The sequence below is a fragment of the Bos grunniens genome, chromosome 15, assembly GCF_055505025.1.
Source record: "Bos grunniens cultivar Pamir isolate PY7600 chromosome 15, Bosgru_T2T1.0, whole genome shotgun sequence".
NCBI lineage: Eukaryota > Metazoa > Chordata > Mammalia > Artiodactyla > Bovidae > Bos > Bos grunniens.
In genome coordinates, this window is record NC_141179.1 from 84,483,681 (window position 1) to 84,501,263 (window position 17,583).

General features: G+C 53.5%; 1 protein-coding gene and 1 long non-coding RNA gene across 8 annotated transcripts; both read left to right on the plus strand.

The window, feature by feature from the left end:
• The first annotated feature begins 22 nt into the window (after window positions 1-22).
• Window positions 23-15,094, plus strand: ACAD8 (acyl-CoA dehydrogenase family member 8). 7 transcript variants are annotated; one of them, XR_015142459.1, is made up of 13 exons: window positions 23-173; window positions 4,100-4,200; window positions 4,589-4,758; window positions 5,330-5,439; window positions 5,752-5,828; window positions 6,086-6,223; window positions 8,847-8,993; window positions 9,797-9,932; window positions 10,014-10,111; window positions 12,390-12,542; window positions 12,712-12,814; window positions 13,907-13,982; window positions 14,454-15,094. XR_015142459.1 is itself a non-coding variant. In XM_086341916.1 (12 exons), exons 1-11 carry the CDS (start codon window positions 62-64, stop codon window positions 13,957-13,959), a joined length of 1,251 nt encoding a protein of 416 aa, XP_086198042.1. In that variant the 5' UTR covers window positions 23-61; the 3' UTR covers window positions 13,960-13,982; window positions 14,454-15,094. The 7 variants fall into 7 exon arrangements, 4 of the variants coding, with proteins under 4 accessions (XP_086198042.1, XP_086198040.1, XP_086198044.1 ...); XR_015142458.1 differs by lacking the exon at window positions 14,454-15,094 and having other exon boundaries at window positions 13,907-14,374; XM_086341916.1 differs by lacking the exon at window positions 8,847-8,993.
• LOC147358910 (uncharacterized) lies at window positions 2,434-2,933 on the plus strand. Its single transcript, XR_015142461.1, has 2 exons — window positions 2,434-2,552; window positions 2,756-2,933. It is a non-coding gene; the product is annotated as an uncharacterized LOC147358910 (long non-coding RNA).
• Window positions 15,095-17,583: the final 2,489 nt, after the last annotated feature.

The following is a 17,583-nucleotide window of genomic DNA, read 5'->3' on the forward strand; positions in this document are numbered from 1 at the left end:
CCGGCCGAGGTCGCGGGAGCTCAGACAGCAGCCGGAGCTGCTGGGAGAGGATCGCTCGGCGATGATGCTGCGAGGAGGCTGCCAGCGCGTCGGGGCGCGGCTGAGGGGGCTGCGCCGCGGGCCCCGGGGCCCCGCCGACGGCGCCCGGCGGGGCGTGGTCTCCTGCATCGACCGTAAGTCCCGCCGGGGGTAGGCTTCGGCCCCGGGTCGGCGCGTGCGGAGCCCGGGGGCGCTCTGGTGGGCGGGGGCCCTTGGCGGCCGCCGCCGGTCCGTCCCGGCGCTTTGCGGTGGGGGACTGGCGAGGCGGCCTGGGGCTGCGGTTCCCGTCTCTCCCAGCACTCGGAGCTGCCTTGTTACCTCTGCTTGCTGTAAGGGCGGGCTTCGCCGCAGGGACTCGTGAGCTTTGCTGTTGTTAATCATAAACTTAAGTCCTAAAGGTCGTGAGGACGTGCAAAGCCAGCTGGTGGTTGTGATCGGTGAACAAACCTCCGGTGATCCAAGACTCGCTCATATAAATAAATTACGTAACAACATCTATGGTTACAAAACAGTTATTGAAACTCCTGCAGAAAAGTAACTTGTAGCAAGTGGGAAACTACCAGAGCTTATAGACCTGAGTGGAGTGTCTCCTAGCAAATAATTTCCATGCGAGTCACCGAGCGGGGCTTCCCTGGTGGCCGGGCGGTAAAGAGCCCGCCTGCAGCGCAGCAGAGCTTCCCTGGGTCCGGAGGGTCCCCTGGAGGGAGAAATGGTAACACTCCAGTGTTCTTGCCTGGAGAATCCCATGGAGACAGAAAAGTCTTTGGGGTTGCAAAGAATCGGACACGACTGGACACACACCCACAACGGAGTAGGGGAGACCTAGGCCGACTAGGGGGTAACCAGACCCTGTGATGCTGTCAAAAAAGAAAAACACTTTTTTCTTTTGAAATCTTTCTTTTAAAAAATCTAAAGTAAATGACACTTTTGTAAGCAAATAGAGCAGCTTCCGAGTGCCTCAGCTCAATATCTAGAGTTCAAGGACACTAAGGAACAGGACAGTTTTCTTCCCAGGGTTTTAAAGCACCTTCACAGGGTCCCGCCCCATCCTTGCACTTAGGATTTGGTAAGCAGGATTACCTTTGTTGGTTGGCAGCAAATAGGTTAAATAAGAATATTTCCTGTGGCAAGAGGTGTAGCTTCAACAAATGAATTGCTTTATCAGCTTTTTAAAAGAAACTTTAGTGAAATAAAGTTGTCCTTTCAGTGTATCATTCTGCATATTCTAATATCAAGTTAATGGAAGTGATCAACAAACGTTTCTCATTGTTTCTTGGTGCATTTTAATGTGAAAAGTAATTTTTAAGAGGGTTCTGAGTTTCCTTATATCTTATATATCATTTTACAGATGAAGAAACTTGCTTAGGGTCTAGTGCAGCCCTCTCATTTTACAGTGGGGGACCTGAGGCTGAGAGAGAAGCCTTCCCTCCTGAAAGCTGTGTAATTAATAGTTGCAGACCCTGCAGACACCTGCTTGCTTGTCCATTGCAATTTGCTGCAGCTTCCCACGTGCTCTCTCGGCGCCAGGATTCTCGGAACTGTTGAGATCTGGTTAGGTGTGGGCTTTGATGCATTCAGAGATTCCTGTGTTCGGTTTTTTGGGCTCTTGTTCACCCTTGAACTACTGTACAATCAAGGTTTTCCTCCTCTGATGTGGGTTCTTGTTCTCTTTAGCTTTACTACTTCTGTGTGCATTTGTGTGTGTGTGTCTTGGCGTCTATGTACTGGCTTCTTGAACTCTGCCAATAGCTCCAGCAAACTTCATGTGGCCTGGTTTTTGTTGTGTTTTTCTGGCTCATGTTTTCTGGAAACTGGGCACACTTTCTTGTGTATTATTTACTTTTTAACTTGACTTTTTGCTTGTTTACTCCAAGCAGTGTTCTCCTTTTGTTGTTGTTATTGTTCAGTTGTGTCCAACTCTTTGCTGCCCCATGGACTGCAGCACACCAGGCCTCCCTGTCCATCACCAATTCCCAGAGTTTACTCAAACTCATGTCCATTGAGTCGGTGATGCCATCCAACCATGTCATCCTCTGTCGTCCCCTTCTCCTCCCACCTTCAGTCTTTCCCAGCATCAGGGTCTTTTCCAGTGAGTCAGCTCTTCGCAAGAGGTGGCCAAAGTACTGGAGTTGCAGCTTCAACGTCAGTCCTTCCAGTGAACACCCAGGACTGATCCTTCAGGATGGACTGGTTGGATCTCCTTGCAGTTTAGATGCACTCAGACCTTTTACACCTTGAACTACTTGTTTGTATCTGTCAGTACTAATAGCGTCTGTAAACATGTACTGAGCTGTTGCTCAGCCTGAAGTTCTGTAGCGCATATACACTCAGCTGTTCGTTTCCTTAGCACTCACAACATCCTGTCCCAGCACTGCCCCGTGGTAGACCTCCAGTCCGAATTCTTCTGGAGTGGAAAATGGCCTGAGTCCTGAGTAGGGAACCTTGAGTTGTTTATCCCTAACCACATTTCTGAAAACACCGCCCAGTGTCGTTTCTGCCTTGGACTTCTGAAGGTAATGCCACCTTTAATCTTCACAACTCCCATCTGACTGAGAGTCCGGGCGGGGACACACAGCTCTCTCCTGGCTCACAGGCGGCTGCTCCTGAGGCCCGGGCTTGCCGGGGTCTCTGAGAGGATGGCTGCAGGGCAGTCGGGTGCTGGAGGGGGTTGTCCCTGAGACTCCACGCCCCCTGTGCTCTGTACTGTTGCCCCCAGGACCTGGTCTGACATGGAAGGATGGAGTCTTAGGAGGCCATGAAGAGCCTGCACCTTCCACTTTGCCCTCGACATTTTGACAGCCACCACTGTGCCTCCCGCAGTAAGAGACACTCCTTGAGGCTTCTTAGCACATCTGAGGCAGGGGCTCCTTTCCAAGGGGCACCAAGAAAACAAAGGAGAAATAAATGGGATTCGCCCTGTGCAGGTTGCTGACGATTCTGTGGCATGGCTCCCAGGATTCATGGTCCTGTCTTTTGCACATTCTCTACACCATTCCCAACAGGTTGTGGTCTTCTCACGCAAGCTGTGCTTAGGTTCTTTCCTTTTAGCTTCCGGCCTGCCCTGAGCAGAACGTCTGTGACCTTGCAAAGTGGGGAAAATGATAAGTGTTTGAGGCACAGGACTGGCCAGTGGGCCTGTCGCTGTGTTTGACATTTCAGTCCTGTTCTGCATTCACTCTACACAGTGTTTGGGGGTAAAAAAAAAAGTACATAGAAAAAGAACAGTGTTCACGTCATTCGGAGAACTGGCTATTTAGAGAACAGCTGCAAAGTAATGACACTGAACTGGGTGGTCAGTGTGTCAGGCTGATGCAGGGATCTTTCTTCTAAAGAGTGTCACCTGTCATGAGATACTGGAGTAGTACCATCTCTTTGAAAACGTTTGTGGTTCTAGAAAAACTTATCCTGATGAAACTGGACTGATGGTATCGCTCAGTCAGTTCCTTAGCTCTTAAGTAGCTTAGAGCTGGAAGTGAAGGAAGTACGCAAAGCACTAATAGTCGGGGAAGAAAACACTAAAATTTCTGAATGCATTTGGTAAAGAGAAATTTAGGAGGCCCTTAGCCTTGTTCTCAGCGCTGGAAGACTCAGTATCCATGTTCAGTGACTATCAAATGCACAGCTTTGCTGCAGGGCCTTTATCCTCAGTTTGCAAAGTAAGCCAAAGTACACCTGTTTTCCTTTCCTGATTGAGCTTGTAGAATGACTCTGTTGATGCATATAGACAAATAGGCACAGATTCCGATGCAGAAAAGGTAGGGCATCCTAAAGGAAATGAAGACGCTTTACCATAATATGAGGGTCTCTGTGTGCTTATTACTCTTTTAATGTGGTTTTACAAGGAGGGAAAGCGGCAGATGAGTAACAGAAGAAGTAGCAACGGCGAAAGAGGCCGGCTGGTGTGTTCGGGATGCCGAGGGGGTGCGGGCTCACGCGCGCGGAGCTCCGTGTACGGGTGCTCTCGAAGTCGCCCGCCCGCCACGCTGCATGGGGCTTCTGGCCTGCTGTCCTCTCCCCTGAGCCCCGACCTGGTTCAGAGTAAATGCTGCCTTGCCCACAGCTTCCATGGGACTAAGTGAAGAGCAGAAAGAGTTCCAGAAAGTGGCCTTCAACTTTGCTGCCCGGGAGATGGCGCCGCACATGGCAGAGTGGGACCAGAAGGTGAGGGCGTTCAGCTGCACAGTGCCTCCCACCAAGAGCCTGCCTCCTCCCAAGCACCCAGCTTGCAAAACTCACAGCAAATGCGAGTCCTGTAGGGGCGCGAGGCCTCCTTCTGCAGATGCCACCGCTTTAATTCGTAGATGAAAATTAAGATTTGGGCACTCTTAAAACCCAGGCAGTACTGGAATGATAAGAAGAAACTTGAGTGCCAGAAAGCAGTCCACATAGAATGCATTTTAACTGGCCCGCTGTGTGGGCGACAAAAGCGGCGCTGAGTCGAGGGGCTCTGTCCCCTCCTGCGTGCACACGTCTGGGCCCCTCCTCACGCCCCTGGATGAGAAGCCCGCCTGTGAGTCCCTCTCCGATGACCCTGCCCTTTTCTCCACAGGAGCTGTTCCCTGTGGACACGATGCGGAAGGCAGCGCAGCTGGGCTTCGGGGGAGTGTACGTTCAAACAGATGTCGGAGGGGCGGGCCTCTCGCGGCTGGACACCTCCGTCATCTTTGAAGCCTTGGCCACAGGCTGCACCAGCACCACGGCCTACATGAGCATCCACAAGTGAGTGCCAGCCCGGTGGACGCAGCGTGTGCTGGCGTTGGTCGGCGGGCACCTTCTGTGTGGACGGGAGAGGGTTTCGCTGTGTAGTGCCTGCCCCCGCCCGAGGAGCCAGTGTGTCCACAGCTCGCGCGAGGTCTGCAGCCACCTCTTGGCTCAGATCTGTCATCTTGTGTGCTGCTTAGAGAATGCTGGCCTTCTCCCACATGCCAGCTGCCCTGGTTCCAGACGAGAGTTCTGCATTAGGAAACGGCCTCACTTCCCTTTTCCTCAACCCAAAGATGAAGCCTCCACTAATTTGGGAGAGTGCATAGGACGGCTTGATTTTCAGGGAGCTCCGTTAACCTAACCGGAGATAGTGTAGCCAGCGCCCAGGTGACCTTGGCCCTGGGTCCCTCTGGGTGCTGTGCTCCCGGACTATGTGCTAATCCAGGCCTTTGCTTGAAACGTGAGCCTTCTCAGCTGTGGCTTCTCCCCGCCACGCTCCTGTGCTCTGCTCCCCTCCCTGCGTGCGTGCCCTCCCCTCAGCTGCCTTTCCCTTCGGTCTCTGCCCTGGCCTCCTGGGTGTGCTCAGCATGTGTGTCTGGATTATCGACCGCTTCGGGAGCGAGGAGCAGCGGCACCGGCTGTGCCCGCCCCTCTGCGCCATGGAGAAGTTCGCCTCCTACTGCCTCACAGAGCCAGGTGGGTGTGCGTGCGGCCCGCGGGCCTGCGGAGCCTCGGCCGCCTGCCCTGGCTCGGCTCGTGTCTCCATCCCAACTGAGCATTCTCACACGCTCACAGGTCACAAGGCTCAGGGCTCCCCGGAGCGGGAGTGCGGAGGGGGAGCGGGGGGCTCTCCCTGAGCACGTTGCGCTTCTCCAGGTCTGGATCTTCTCCAGGTCTGGATCGAAGGCGTCTATCGTTAGGGACGGTCTCTCGGGAGCTGGGACCTCGCGGGGGCTCCCTCCGCTCCCCAGCACCCCCACCTCTCAGCTCCCCTTCCTCCCGCCCTAGGGAGTGGGAGCGACGCTGCCTCCCTCATGACCTCTGCCGTGCGACAACACGATCATTACATCCTCAATGGCTCCAAGGTACACGGCCAGCAGCCGCGGCCCTCCCAGGCAGGGTGGCAGCCCTTCCCCTCGCCACCCGCCCGGCCTGGCCCGCATGTTTGCAGGTGAACCGTGTCTGGGGCGAGGACTCAGACCTACGTCCCAGTGCTCACCATCACTGTTTCTCCTCCGGTCTGAGCCCATTTAGGCCCGTCCTGGGACCCCTTCCCGCTGCCCCTCACCTCCCACTGCCCCGTCACCGGGGCACCCGCTGTCTTCCTGCTGCAACCCCACAGGCCTTCATCAGTGGTGGCGGCGAAGCTGACATCTATGTAGTCATGTGCCGCACAGGAGGGCCAGGCCCCAGAGGCATCTCCTGCGTAGTGGTGGAGAAGGGGACCCCCGGCCTCAGCTTTGGCAAGAAGGAGAAAAAGGTGAGTGCGGTTCGCCAGGGAGCCTCAGGTGGGAACCCCGCCTCAGCAAGTGGTCCGCCCTGCCGCCCTGGCTTTGCAGGCTGTTGCTTCAATGAGGGTTTCGACAGCGGGGAGTGGGGGCAGGCCTCACTGCATCATGTGGTGCTGCTGGCAGGGCACCGCGCCTGCCAGTGGCTTACATCAACAGAGGGATTTCTCCACCGGCTCCTGCTGCCACTTCTGGCCTATATTTCTTACTTCCTATCTCTGCGCCCACTTGTTACCCAGGAAGAAATGCTGACAGGAGACTAGAGATCTCGGGAGTGAAATGCTTTTGGCCCACTTTTCTTCTTTAGCTCAGCAAAGCTTACTGGAGGTAACCGCGGGTCCCTCAGTAACGTAAGAGGAGGGTGTTTCCCTGGGCCTCGAGAAGACATCTCCAGGATGGACAGATCCCACAGCCAGGCTGTGAGCCGTAGGCCTGTGATTACGTCCCTGCCCCTGGTCCTGAGCTAGGGTCTGCTCAGGTGGGCCGGCCCGGCGAGTCCTCAGCTCCAGCAGGTGCCCTTAGAGTCGGGCCCGGGCAGCAGTCCGCGAAGAGATGGCCCCAAGTCTGCCTCTCGCCGCCTCTGCTGGCTCCCCAGGCCCCCAGGCTGCTCCGTGCCGTCCCTGATCCTGACTCTCTGCAGCTGCCAGGGCCTGAGAGGCTCCGTGCCCCTCTCGTGCAGCAAAGCCAGACCCTCTCAGCACTGGGTGTGCAAAGCCTTATGCTCTCGCCTGCCTGCACTTGTAAGACACGTGCCCTCTTAGCTCTGTACACGCTGAGCTGTGTTCACGTGGCTTGGGAGACGGGTGGGATGTCTGTCTGGTTTTGAGATGGACTGACATGGAGTCTGACACGTTGTATTATAGAACCAGGTTATACTGATTCTGGTGTTTCTGCTCTTATAAAGCTAGTGTTGGCTGATTCAACACATTTGTATTTCTGATATCTGTTGGCAGTATTACGAAATCTAGCTAGCTTGGGGCTTGGAAAAAAATTGTAAAATAAATTCCTTATACAAAAAGTTTCTCTTTTTCTCCTTATGCTCTGTCTCCTCTCACTTTCAAGCATACATTATTTTTTCTTTTGCTTTTTGGTTTTCCTCTTTATTATTAGTTGTGCTTTGCGTCTCTCTCGACAAATGGGAAATTCGGAAGGCCAGACCGGCCAGAACGGTGCGCCAGGGTGTAGGGCTGCCTGTGAGCAGCGGGCGGGTCAGTGCGAGGGAGGGGAGCGAGCCGGGTGTGACGCAGGCGGAGGAGAGCTGCTCGTGTAGGGACAGCCGAAGATAAGGTGTCACTTGATGCAGTCTGCCAGGTCAGGAGCCGGCTGCCAGCCAGCCCTGAGGAGGGATCTGGGCAGAGGCAGCAGTGGTTGCAAAGAGCCTGATATGGAAACAAGGTTAGTGTGTTTGAAGAAGCCAGAATTTCTCAGTGTGGCCGGAGGGTCATGAGCAGAGGGCTCCGTGTGGGGTGAGGTCGGAGAGCTTGCCGGCCAGGTGAGGGGTCACCTGCTGACCGCCTCGCTTGATCTGGCTGCTCTTGTGGCCTGAGCAGCTGGCTTTCTCTCCTGCTCATCTTTCCTACAAGTACATGCTTCCACTTGGTGTACTGAGCACCTTCTGTAGCTGAGAACTTGAAACAGAAAAGGAGTGTGGAATTGCTTTAGCTTGGATTTAGTCGTGAAAAGATTTTGTACGGGTAGCGGGGAGGACTCCTCTATGGCAGTGGGAAGGTGGTCTTTGGAATGAAAGACAGCCGGACAGGAAGGGACTCCTTGTTCTGGGCTGGGACTGGGGAATATCTTTCTGGCTGCAGCTTCACAGGGACTCTAGGCGGTGAGGAGCGGGCTTCTCTGCCCTAGGGAGGAAGGAGACTTTTTCACCAGAAGGGGCTGGGAGGTGGCGGCCATGTGTCTGTGGTTCTCTTACAACTCAATGTTAAGGTCCCCGGAGCTTCCCCAGCCAGGGATGTGTGTCCTGAACGGGAGGTGAGTGTCCAGGGAGACCCACGGCCAGGGTGGGAGGGTTCAGACTCGGGGTCTGGAAGACAAGATGTCAGGGCCGGCCCTGCTGACCAGAGGGGCCTTGGGAGGCTCCACGGGGAGGTGGGGGTGGGGGTGGGGGTGGGGTTCCCAGGGAGGGGCAGAGGCAGCAGAAGCCCTGAAGGGGGCGGGATAGAAGAGAGGGCGCAGGTGAGGGATAGGAGGGGCTGAGGAAGGGTTGGACAGAAGCTTCAGAGGAAAGGCCATAGGTGGGGCCGCTTCCCAGGCAGGGCGCCCTGAAGGGGGCGGTGCAGGAAGGGCTGCCAGCCCCTGAGCCGAGGGCTCGTCCGACCCCATGCCCGCAGGATCTGACAGCGTGGGTCTCCTGGAGCGGAGAGGAAGGAGGCCAGTCTATGTCTGTGGGGCACCTAAATCCAGCTCTTCGTGAGGAAGGGGGCTCTGCCGGCCTCCCAGTGAAGCTGTCCCTGGGGACACCGTGGCCCCAGAAGGCACGCGGGCTGCCCGTCGGCTAGTTAGAGGGCATGGGCTGCGTCCTAGGGGTGGAAAACCGTCCCTGGGCTCGAGACTGACATACTGAGGGGTGTCTTGCTAAACCAGCTCCCTAGGAAAAGCAGACAGCAAGAGCTCCTCCTGTGCGGCCTTTGTCGGCGTCTGTGGCGTGAATACTCCCACTTCCGGCCGCCAGCATGACGTCACCAGTGTGATGTCGCCGGCGTGACGCCGCCGGAAGCCCCGCTGGGCAAGGTGTGTGAGTGGCTCCCCCGCTCTGGAGCCCGAATGTCATCTCCCTCTCTTTGGTTGCCTTTTCATTCTTTTACATTGCAGTTGACCCTTGAACAATGTACGGGTTAGGCACCAATCTCCATGCAGTTTAAAATCCGAGTATAACTTGTAGTTGGACCTCTGTATACAGGCTTCCTTCTATAGGAGGTTTGTTCATAATCACTGTTCCATATCCATGGAACCAACCAACCAAGGATTGAGTGGTACTATAGTATTTATTATTGAAAAAAATCTGCAAGTGAATGGACCTATGCAATTCAAACCCATGTTGTTAAGGGTCAACTATATTTAAAAAATAATAATTATATTTATTTATGGCTGTGCTGGGTCTTTGATACTCTGTGTCGACTCTCCAGTTGAAGCCAGTGCAGGCTACTCTCTAATTGCAGGTGGATTCTTTACCAGCTGAGCCACAAGGGAAGCCCAAGAATACTGGAGTGGGTAACCTATCCCTTCTCCAGGGGATCTTCCTGACCCAGGAATCGAACTGGGGTCTCCTGCATTCCAGGCAGATTCCCGCACCAGGTTGGTGTGGTGAGCAGATGCTTGGAAGTAGGTGTCCTCGGTATGTTTAAACGTTGTGCTGAAAGGGAAGTCTGTCAGAGCTGACATACTGAAGTGTGACCTTCCTGTTTCTCCTCAGCCGAGTTCTCGGGAGCCTGAGTCCCGGGACGGTAGAGCACCCATCTCGGGCCCGGGTGGACAGCAGACATCGCGCTGTGTGGTGACTGCCGGGCCGCCACACAGCCCCTGATTTTTGCCAGGTGGGGTGGAACTCACAGCCGACCCGAGCAGTGATCTTTGAAGACTGTGCCGTCCCGGTGGCCAACAGGATCGGGGACGAGGGCCAGGGCTTCCTCATCGCCATGAAGGGCCTGAATGGCGGGAGGATCAATGTTGGTGAGGACCGCGGGGGTTGGGGGCGGGGGGCGGGCGCGACGGCCCCCAACTCACTGGCCGCCTTGATCCCCTCCCTCCCAGCCTCCTGCTCCCTGGGCGCCGCTCACGCCTCGATCGTCCTCGCTCGAGACTACCTCAAGGTCCGGAAGCAGTTTGGAGAGCCTCTGGCCAATAGCCAGGTAACTCCCCGCGTGTCCCTTCCTTTGCTCTTGTCTCCAAAATGTCTTCTGGAGCAGTGGGGCCCTGCTGTCTCTATTGGTTCTGCCCTCACTGCAGCCAGAACTTGTGCCTTTTTTCTGTCCCGTTTATAATAGTTTTTGTTTATAGTCGCAGGAAGATTCGTGATGGATTACATGGCAAAAGAAACATGATGTTTTAGGAGCATGTGCTATTTGGTTTATGAAATAGATACATGTAAACACTAATAAAACGTTTTCAAAGATACCTCTGAAAATGCAAAAAGTACTTATTTCAGGGGAGTGGGATTGGAGTGATTGCTTGTTTGTGACCCAGTTTTTCATTCTTTTTTCTTTATTGAGGTAACACTGGTTTTCAACATCATTAAAGTTTCCTGTATACATTATAACTGGGCTTCTTGCCCACCATAGCGAGCTCACCACCAGAAGTCTGATCCCATGCATCACGTTCAGCTGACCCCCTTTGCACATTTCGTCCTGCCCTCTTCCTCTCGTGACCCCCAGTCTGTTCTCTGTACCTGTGAGGTTGTTGGGTGTTTTCATTTACTGTGTGTTTTTTAGATTCTTCGTGTGAGTGAAGTCATGTGGTATTTGTCTTTTTCTGTCTGACTTCATTTAACGCAACACTCTAGGTCCATCCATGTTTCACAAATCGAAGAATTCCTTTCTTTTTATGGCTAAGTAGTAGTCCCTCGTATACATACATTCCATCTTCTTTGTCCTTTCTCTTGTTGGACACTTAGGTTGCTTCCACGTCTTAGCTGTTGCAAATAATGCTGCAGTGAACTTAAGGACGCATGTATCTTTTTGAATTAGTGTTTTCATATTTTTTGGAAAAATACCATAAGTGGAATAGCTGGATCGTGGGATAGTTCTGTTCAGCTCTTAGCTTGTTGGGGTCCCTTTGTAGGTTATGGTCTTTTTTCTGACTGACTTTAAGAATCTTTGTCTTTGACGTTGGACAGGTTTAATATATGTCTGGGAGACGGTCTGTTTGCCTTGCGGTCGTCTGTTAGCCTGCTGGACATGTATATCCAGTTCCTTCCCCAGACATGGGACGTTCTCAGATCTTCTGTAAACGAGCTCTGTACCCCCATCCGCTGTCTTCTCCTTCTGGGATGCTTACCATCCTTACACTGCTCTTTCTGATGGAGTGGGACAGCTCTGGTAGGGTTGATTGTGTTTTAATCTTAGCTTTCCTCTTCCACCCGAATCATTTCCAGGTTTCTGTCTTCAGGCTCTCTAATTATATGGTCTGCTATATTTCCATAGCTTTCTAATGCATTCTCCATCACGTTTATTGAGTTCTTCAGCTCCAGGATTTTGGTTTGATTCTTTCTTGAAATGTCAGTGTTCTTGGCAAAATAGTCCTTCTGTGCATTACTTTTATTCCTGAGTTATCTCGTAGCTCGTTGAATTTCCTCATGATGGCTCTTTTGAATTCTCCACCAGTTAGAGCCAATATCCATGACTGGTTTGGTTTCTGGAGAATTGTCATTTTTTTGTGATATCCTGTGTTACTGGTGAGTTACTCCTCTTCAGCTGGCTCGTTAGAAGCAGCCAGTCTGTTCTTAGGTAGAGCTTTTTTCTGCCTGATCCTAACAGCCCTGCAGGCTGGAAGCCGGAGGCTTTTCTTCTGGTTTCCAGTGGATGGTTCAGCAGCCCAGGCTGTGATTCCTCTTGCCTGTGTGGCCTCTCCCTGGAGTGTTGCCCGGGCTCCCTGCTGCTCCCTGCACCCAGGCTTCTGGCTGTGGCTGGTATCCCACTGGAGGCACCTGGATAGTGGGTGCCTCCGCCTTGTCCAGGGTCACCTGCGGTAGGGGAGTAGGGGTGGAGCTGGGGTCTCGAGTGCCTCGCCTGTCTTGACTTGTTGGGTCCTGGGTGCTGCTGTGGGCTCAGCTGCCAGGCCAGGGGCCAAGGTCTGGGGTCTCAGGTCCTTGGGTCCTGTTCCTCCAGGTCCCAGCCCACTACCATGAGGTGCAGAGGTGTGGGCCACCAGGGCACCTTGGTGTGCTGCGCAGAGGCACCTGTGTGGAGCTATGGGCGTTTTACTGGCTATAGGTTGAAGGGGTAGACAGGGGGCATCTCCTTGAGGAGGTGGTGACTGCAGTGCGGCAGTGGAGAGGACTTGGAGCTTACCAGGCACATTCTGGGTGGGGCCCAGGGGCCCGTGGCTGAGGCTTTTCCTTGGAGGGGACTCTCAGGGCCCCGGGCAGTGCTGAGCCATCTGTGTGTGTGGTTCTCTCCCCTCTCGCTGCAGTACCTGCAGTTTCAGCTGGCCGAGATGGCGGCCAGGCTGGTGGCCTCACGGCTGATGATCCGCACTGCGGCCACAGCTCTGCAGGAGGAGCGAGAGGACGCGATAGTCCTGTGCTCCATGGCCAAACTCTTCGCTACGGACGAATGCTTTGCGGTGAGTGCTGGTGCTCTAGCTCTCCTGGATGCCCAGGATGTGGTGGGCCTTCTGTTCACTCCTGGGGTGCTCCTTGAGGCACCAGTTACTCAGGAGAGGCCCATGTGGGTGCTCATGGGGAGGAGCGCCTTCCCGGGACCTGAGGGTCCTCACCCCCATCTCCCTGCAGATCTGCAACCAGGCCCTACAAATGCACGGTGGCTATGGCTACCTGAAAGACTATGCCGTCCAGCAGTACGTGCGGGACTCCCGGGTCCATCAGATCCTTGAAGGTAAACGTGCCCAAGATGGTTTCCTCCCTGGCGGAGTGTTCAGCCCGGCATCTGTCCCTGTGCCGCCTGGGCCCCGCTTGCCTTCCTCCTCCCTCCTGGCCCCTTTGGAGGGGAGGGCACTGGCCTGGGGATCAGGAAGTTCTGCTCTGTCCCCTCTGAGGTCACCCTCCCCCTGCTCTTGGCCTATGTCAGTTTTATTTTTTATTTATTATTTTTGATTGTGCTGGGTCTTTGTTGCTGCATAACTTTTCTCTAGTTGCAGCAAGCAGGGGCTACTCTTCTTCGCCATGCTCCGGCTTCTCATGGCAGTGGCTTCTCTTATTGCAGAGCACAGGTTTCAGTCGTTGGAGCACATGGGCTAAGAGGCTGTGGCTCCCAGGTTCTAGAGTGCAGACTCAGCGGCTGTGTCTCCGGGTTCTAGGGCCCAGGCTCAGTGGCATGGCTCCCAGGTTCTACAGCGCCGACTCAGCTGCTGTGGCTCCTGAGTTCTAGGGCGCAGGATCAGTGGCTGTGGCTCCTGGGTTCTAGGGTGCAGACTCAGCGGCCATGGCTCCCGGGTTCCAGTGCACAGGCTTGGCAGCTGTGACTCCCGGGTTCTAGAGCATTTTTTGCATCAGAAAGAATGTAAAAATGAAGCAAGCAACTCCTCTCCTCCCCCAGCAACTGATTCCACCCCCTTTCAGGGAAAATGTTTTTGTTCTTTTAAAATTCAGTTTTCTGATTACCAACGATGTTGGTGTATTTATTGTTGAAAAATTACAAAACACAAGGGAAGTTTAAAAAGATCACTCAGGTTTTGACATCTGAGTTAATATTTTGGGTTCCTTTTATATTTTAGACCGGAAGTCCTCTTTCTGGACCTTTTCTGTGCTTGTAGATACACTTTTAAAGAACAGAATTATACTACGTGTATATTCTGCTGTTTTATTCTGTTTTTACCTAATAAAAGCATTTTTGCCATCAGGAGAGGTTTTTTACAAGTCAGTTTTTCCTTCTTCCTGACATCTGTCGAGATGAAAAGCACTGCTGTTTACAGTCCTGGTCAGACTGGTCCCTGACCCTGAGGCCCAGCCCGCCCTCTCCCTCTCGCAGGCAGCAACGAAGTGATGCGGATGCTGATCTCGAGGAGCCTGCTGCAGGAGTAGCCCGCCCCGGGCTCCGACAGCAGGTCGGTGGTGGGCGCCCCCGTGGAGGCACGGTGACTGTCAGGAAGCATTGAACAGGAGGCTTCCTGTGTGCTGCTCTGGATCTGTCATGAATCCTCTGTCCCTTATTAATTCCTGAATATTCAGGAATTAAGTGGAGCAGCAAACTGCTCCCTGGGACTGAGGAATGTATGCATTTCCTTCTAGCTTTTCCATATGGTGATAAGTAACTATTTACGACCCTCTTCCTTTTTATGAAAAGTGATTATTTACAATCCTCTCTCTTTCATATGGGTGACCTCATGTTTCCTTGATAACGTAAATTTTGATTTTATCTCAGCTGAAAATAGCTACCTTGTAAGACAGTATAAATAAATACACACAATGTTGAATAAAACACCTTTGCTGCATCAGAGCTTTGGCCCCTGTGTCTTTCTTTCTCCCTCTCTCTCTCCGTTTCTCTCTCTCTTTTACTTTCTTATCGTCTACTCCAGACTACCAGGTTCCGGTCCATTAAAGGACCTCAACAGGTGACGAGTGAGTCGGGCTGCTGGAGGGGCCGACATCTCCACGGCAGCTTCACGGCGTCAGCTGGAGGATGGCAGGGCCGCAGGACTGGAGCTGCCGAGAGGACATGCTGCCTAGTCTTCCTGGCGCTCGGTGGCGGGGAGCTTCTCACCCGGCCCACAGAGTCCTGGTGGTGGCCTGAATCCGTCCCCAGGGCCCTGGACGCCCCGAGGAGGGCTTCCCAACCGCAGCAGAGGTGTGGGGAAGGAGCGGGGCTGAGATGGTTCCTGTCAGTTCTGCTCTGCCTGCCCCTTGAAGACAAGACTGTCCTGTAGCCACCCTCAAGCAGCTCCTCTGAATGCAAGTCACGATGAGAGGGATGTGCGAGGCCTCCTCCCGAGCCACAAGTGGGGCGCGCCTGTACCTCCGCCACTCAAGTGTCATGGGCTCAGGTGGTCTGGGACTGGTTGTTTAGAAGCACGTGGTCTGGGAATGGTCCTCAAAGCTCCTACAACCTTTCCTGATAAATGCTTTGAGTAGGTTTCTTTTCTGAGTTTTTGTTTCTCTTTTTCACTCTTTTTAAATGTTTTTAATCACTACATTGATAAATCTACCACTGTCTGCCTTTTCTGGGTCTGTTGGTTTTTTTCTTTCAAACAAATCCTTCACAACTATTTTTTATAATTTTATTATATGTAATTAAACATTTATTTAGAATTGGGGATTATAAACAAAAACACTGCTTGACCAAGTTGACTTTTTAAAAATCGGTTACTTGGAACTTCCCTGGGGTCCAGTGGCTCTGACTGTCTGCTCCCAGTGCAGGGGCCCTGGTTTCAGTCCTGGGCAGGGAGCTGGGCCCATGTGCTCCAGCCGAAGAGCCCGCGCACCACAGCTAGGACCAGGTGCGGCCAAGTAAATACTGAAAAACAAAAACTTTAAAAAAAAAGGTCCCTTAAATTTCTAATAGCTTTGTAAACTAAGTACTGTTTATGACTTATGACAGCAGATTTACATTCCTAAAGATGTAGGCTTTTTAGAGAATGCTGTTATAAATGATCATCACATTAATTCATTTCATCCCTACATAAAAAAATAGCCAGAACATTTTTTAACTGCATGTCAGCATTTCGAGAAACCAATATATGTACCGTTAGCTACGCCGAGTTTTGAATGTGTCCTCTGAGGCCTGCGCTGAGTACAGCTGGGGAGCAGAGTGTAGGTGGTCTGCAGAGTTGAAGCTTCAGCCTCCAGAAGCCTGATTCTGCAACTGTAGCACAGGCTGCGGAAGACAGAGCAGTCTGCCACAGGTGCTTCAGAATTTGTGGAGAAGGTAGGAATTCAAGTTAAACTTGGGTGATGTGTGTGGTACTTAAAGATAGCCAAGGAAGTCAGCTTCAGGCAGGAAAGGTGTGGGCTTTGTGTGGGAGCTGTTTATACTTGTTTCAGCGGGATGGAAAGAAGGCGTAAGTTGAATTTGGATGCAGCGTTATGTAAGCCAAGTGAAAGTGGCTCAGTCGTGTCCGACTCTCTGTGACCCCATGGACTTCTCCAGGTCAGAATACTGGAGTGGGTTGCCTTTCCCTTGTCCAGTGCATCTTCCCCACCCAGGGATGGAACCCAGGTCTCCCACATTGCAGGCGGATTCTTTACCAGTTGAGCCACAAGTGAAGGCCCAGAGTAGGTTTTATTTTGCAAGCAATGGAGAGTGAAGGAGGGTTTTATCAGGGAAGATCTGATGAGATTGACCCATTAGAGGAACATTTTGGGAAGGAATTGAAGTAGGGCAAGATGGGGCATGGGGTATGGCAGTCTGGGCTCTTGAAGCCATCCAAGCGGTGCTGAGGCTGAACTTGGCAGATGGAGACAGAGTGTGCTGCCGCCATGGGGCTTAGACAGCCTCGTGGGTGGTGCAATGCTTGCTGGCACTCAGTTCTGACCCGAGGCCAGAAGAGGTGTTGTGAGGATCTGGCAGTTTTTGCGCGGGGGTGAGCTGCTGGGGTCTCACATGTAACTTGTGCTTTCCCTCCTGTTGTTTTCTGGAGTCCAGCCTCCCACCAGGGAAGCCCTGGTGGCTCAGCTGGTGAAGAATCCGCCTGCAGTGTGGGAGACCTGGGCTCGATCCCTGGGTTGGGAAGATCCCTGGAGAAGGGAAAGGCTACCCACTCCAGTATTCTGGCCTAGAGAATCCTCATGGACTGTATAGTCCATGGCATGACAAAGAGTCGGACACGACTGAGCAACTTTGACTATCACTGTCAGCCTCCCAGCAGCCTGGCTGTGGGCTCTGTGGTGAGAACACAGTGAACTGGGAGCTCACCTCTGCCAGTGTCCTTTCATCTGGGCCATAAGTGGAACCAACAGGGCAGAACAGATGTCCTGAGGATCTGTGCTGCCATGGGCTCTGGGGGGTGCGCGAGGCACACGGGACCACGCGCCCCACCTTGGCCATACCTGCCAGGCTGGGAGGCGCTCGGGCTGTGGCTGGGGCACCAAAGCCTGCACGGAGCGCCGGGCCTTTGGGTTCCTTAGCGGGTGACACAGTGGCTTCAGTCACAGCCGCCTCTCCCAGTGGTCTGAGCCCTTCCACGGCCCCTCAGGCTGCCCCGCTCTGGCCCTCTGAGCCCCTGTCCCAAGGGAAGGAAGCCCAGCCACTCCCGTGTGTGGATGTTTATGCAGAGGAAGGTTTTGGCCACCTGTTGACAAGGCCTCCTTGAGAGATTAGATGAATCTAAAACCCTGCCACGCCCAAGGCTACTGCACCCACAGCCCCTGCCCCTGCGGCAGTCCACTGCTGACTGGCACCTCCACAGGAGACAGTCAACCACAGTTCTGTCTCAGTCTCTGGGGTCTCCGGGTATAAGCCCTCTTGGAAGAGGTCACCATTAACCCCGCCATAGAGCTGCCAGAACTTACACAGGATGGGAAAACAGACTCCTGGAGGGCACAAACAGAACCTTGTGTGCACCAGGGTCCAGGGGAAAGGAGCAGTGACCCCACAAGAGACTGACCCAGACTTGCCCAGGAGTGTCCAGGAGACTCCGGTGGAGGTGTGGGTTGGTGGTGGCCTGCTGCAGAGCTGGGGACACTGAGTACAGCAGTGCATGTGTGGAACCT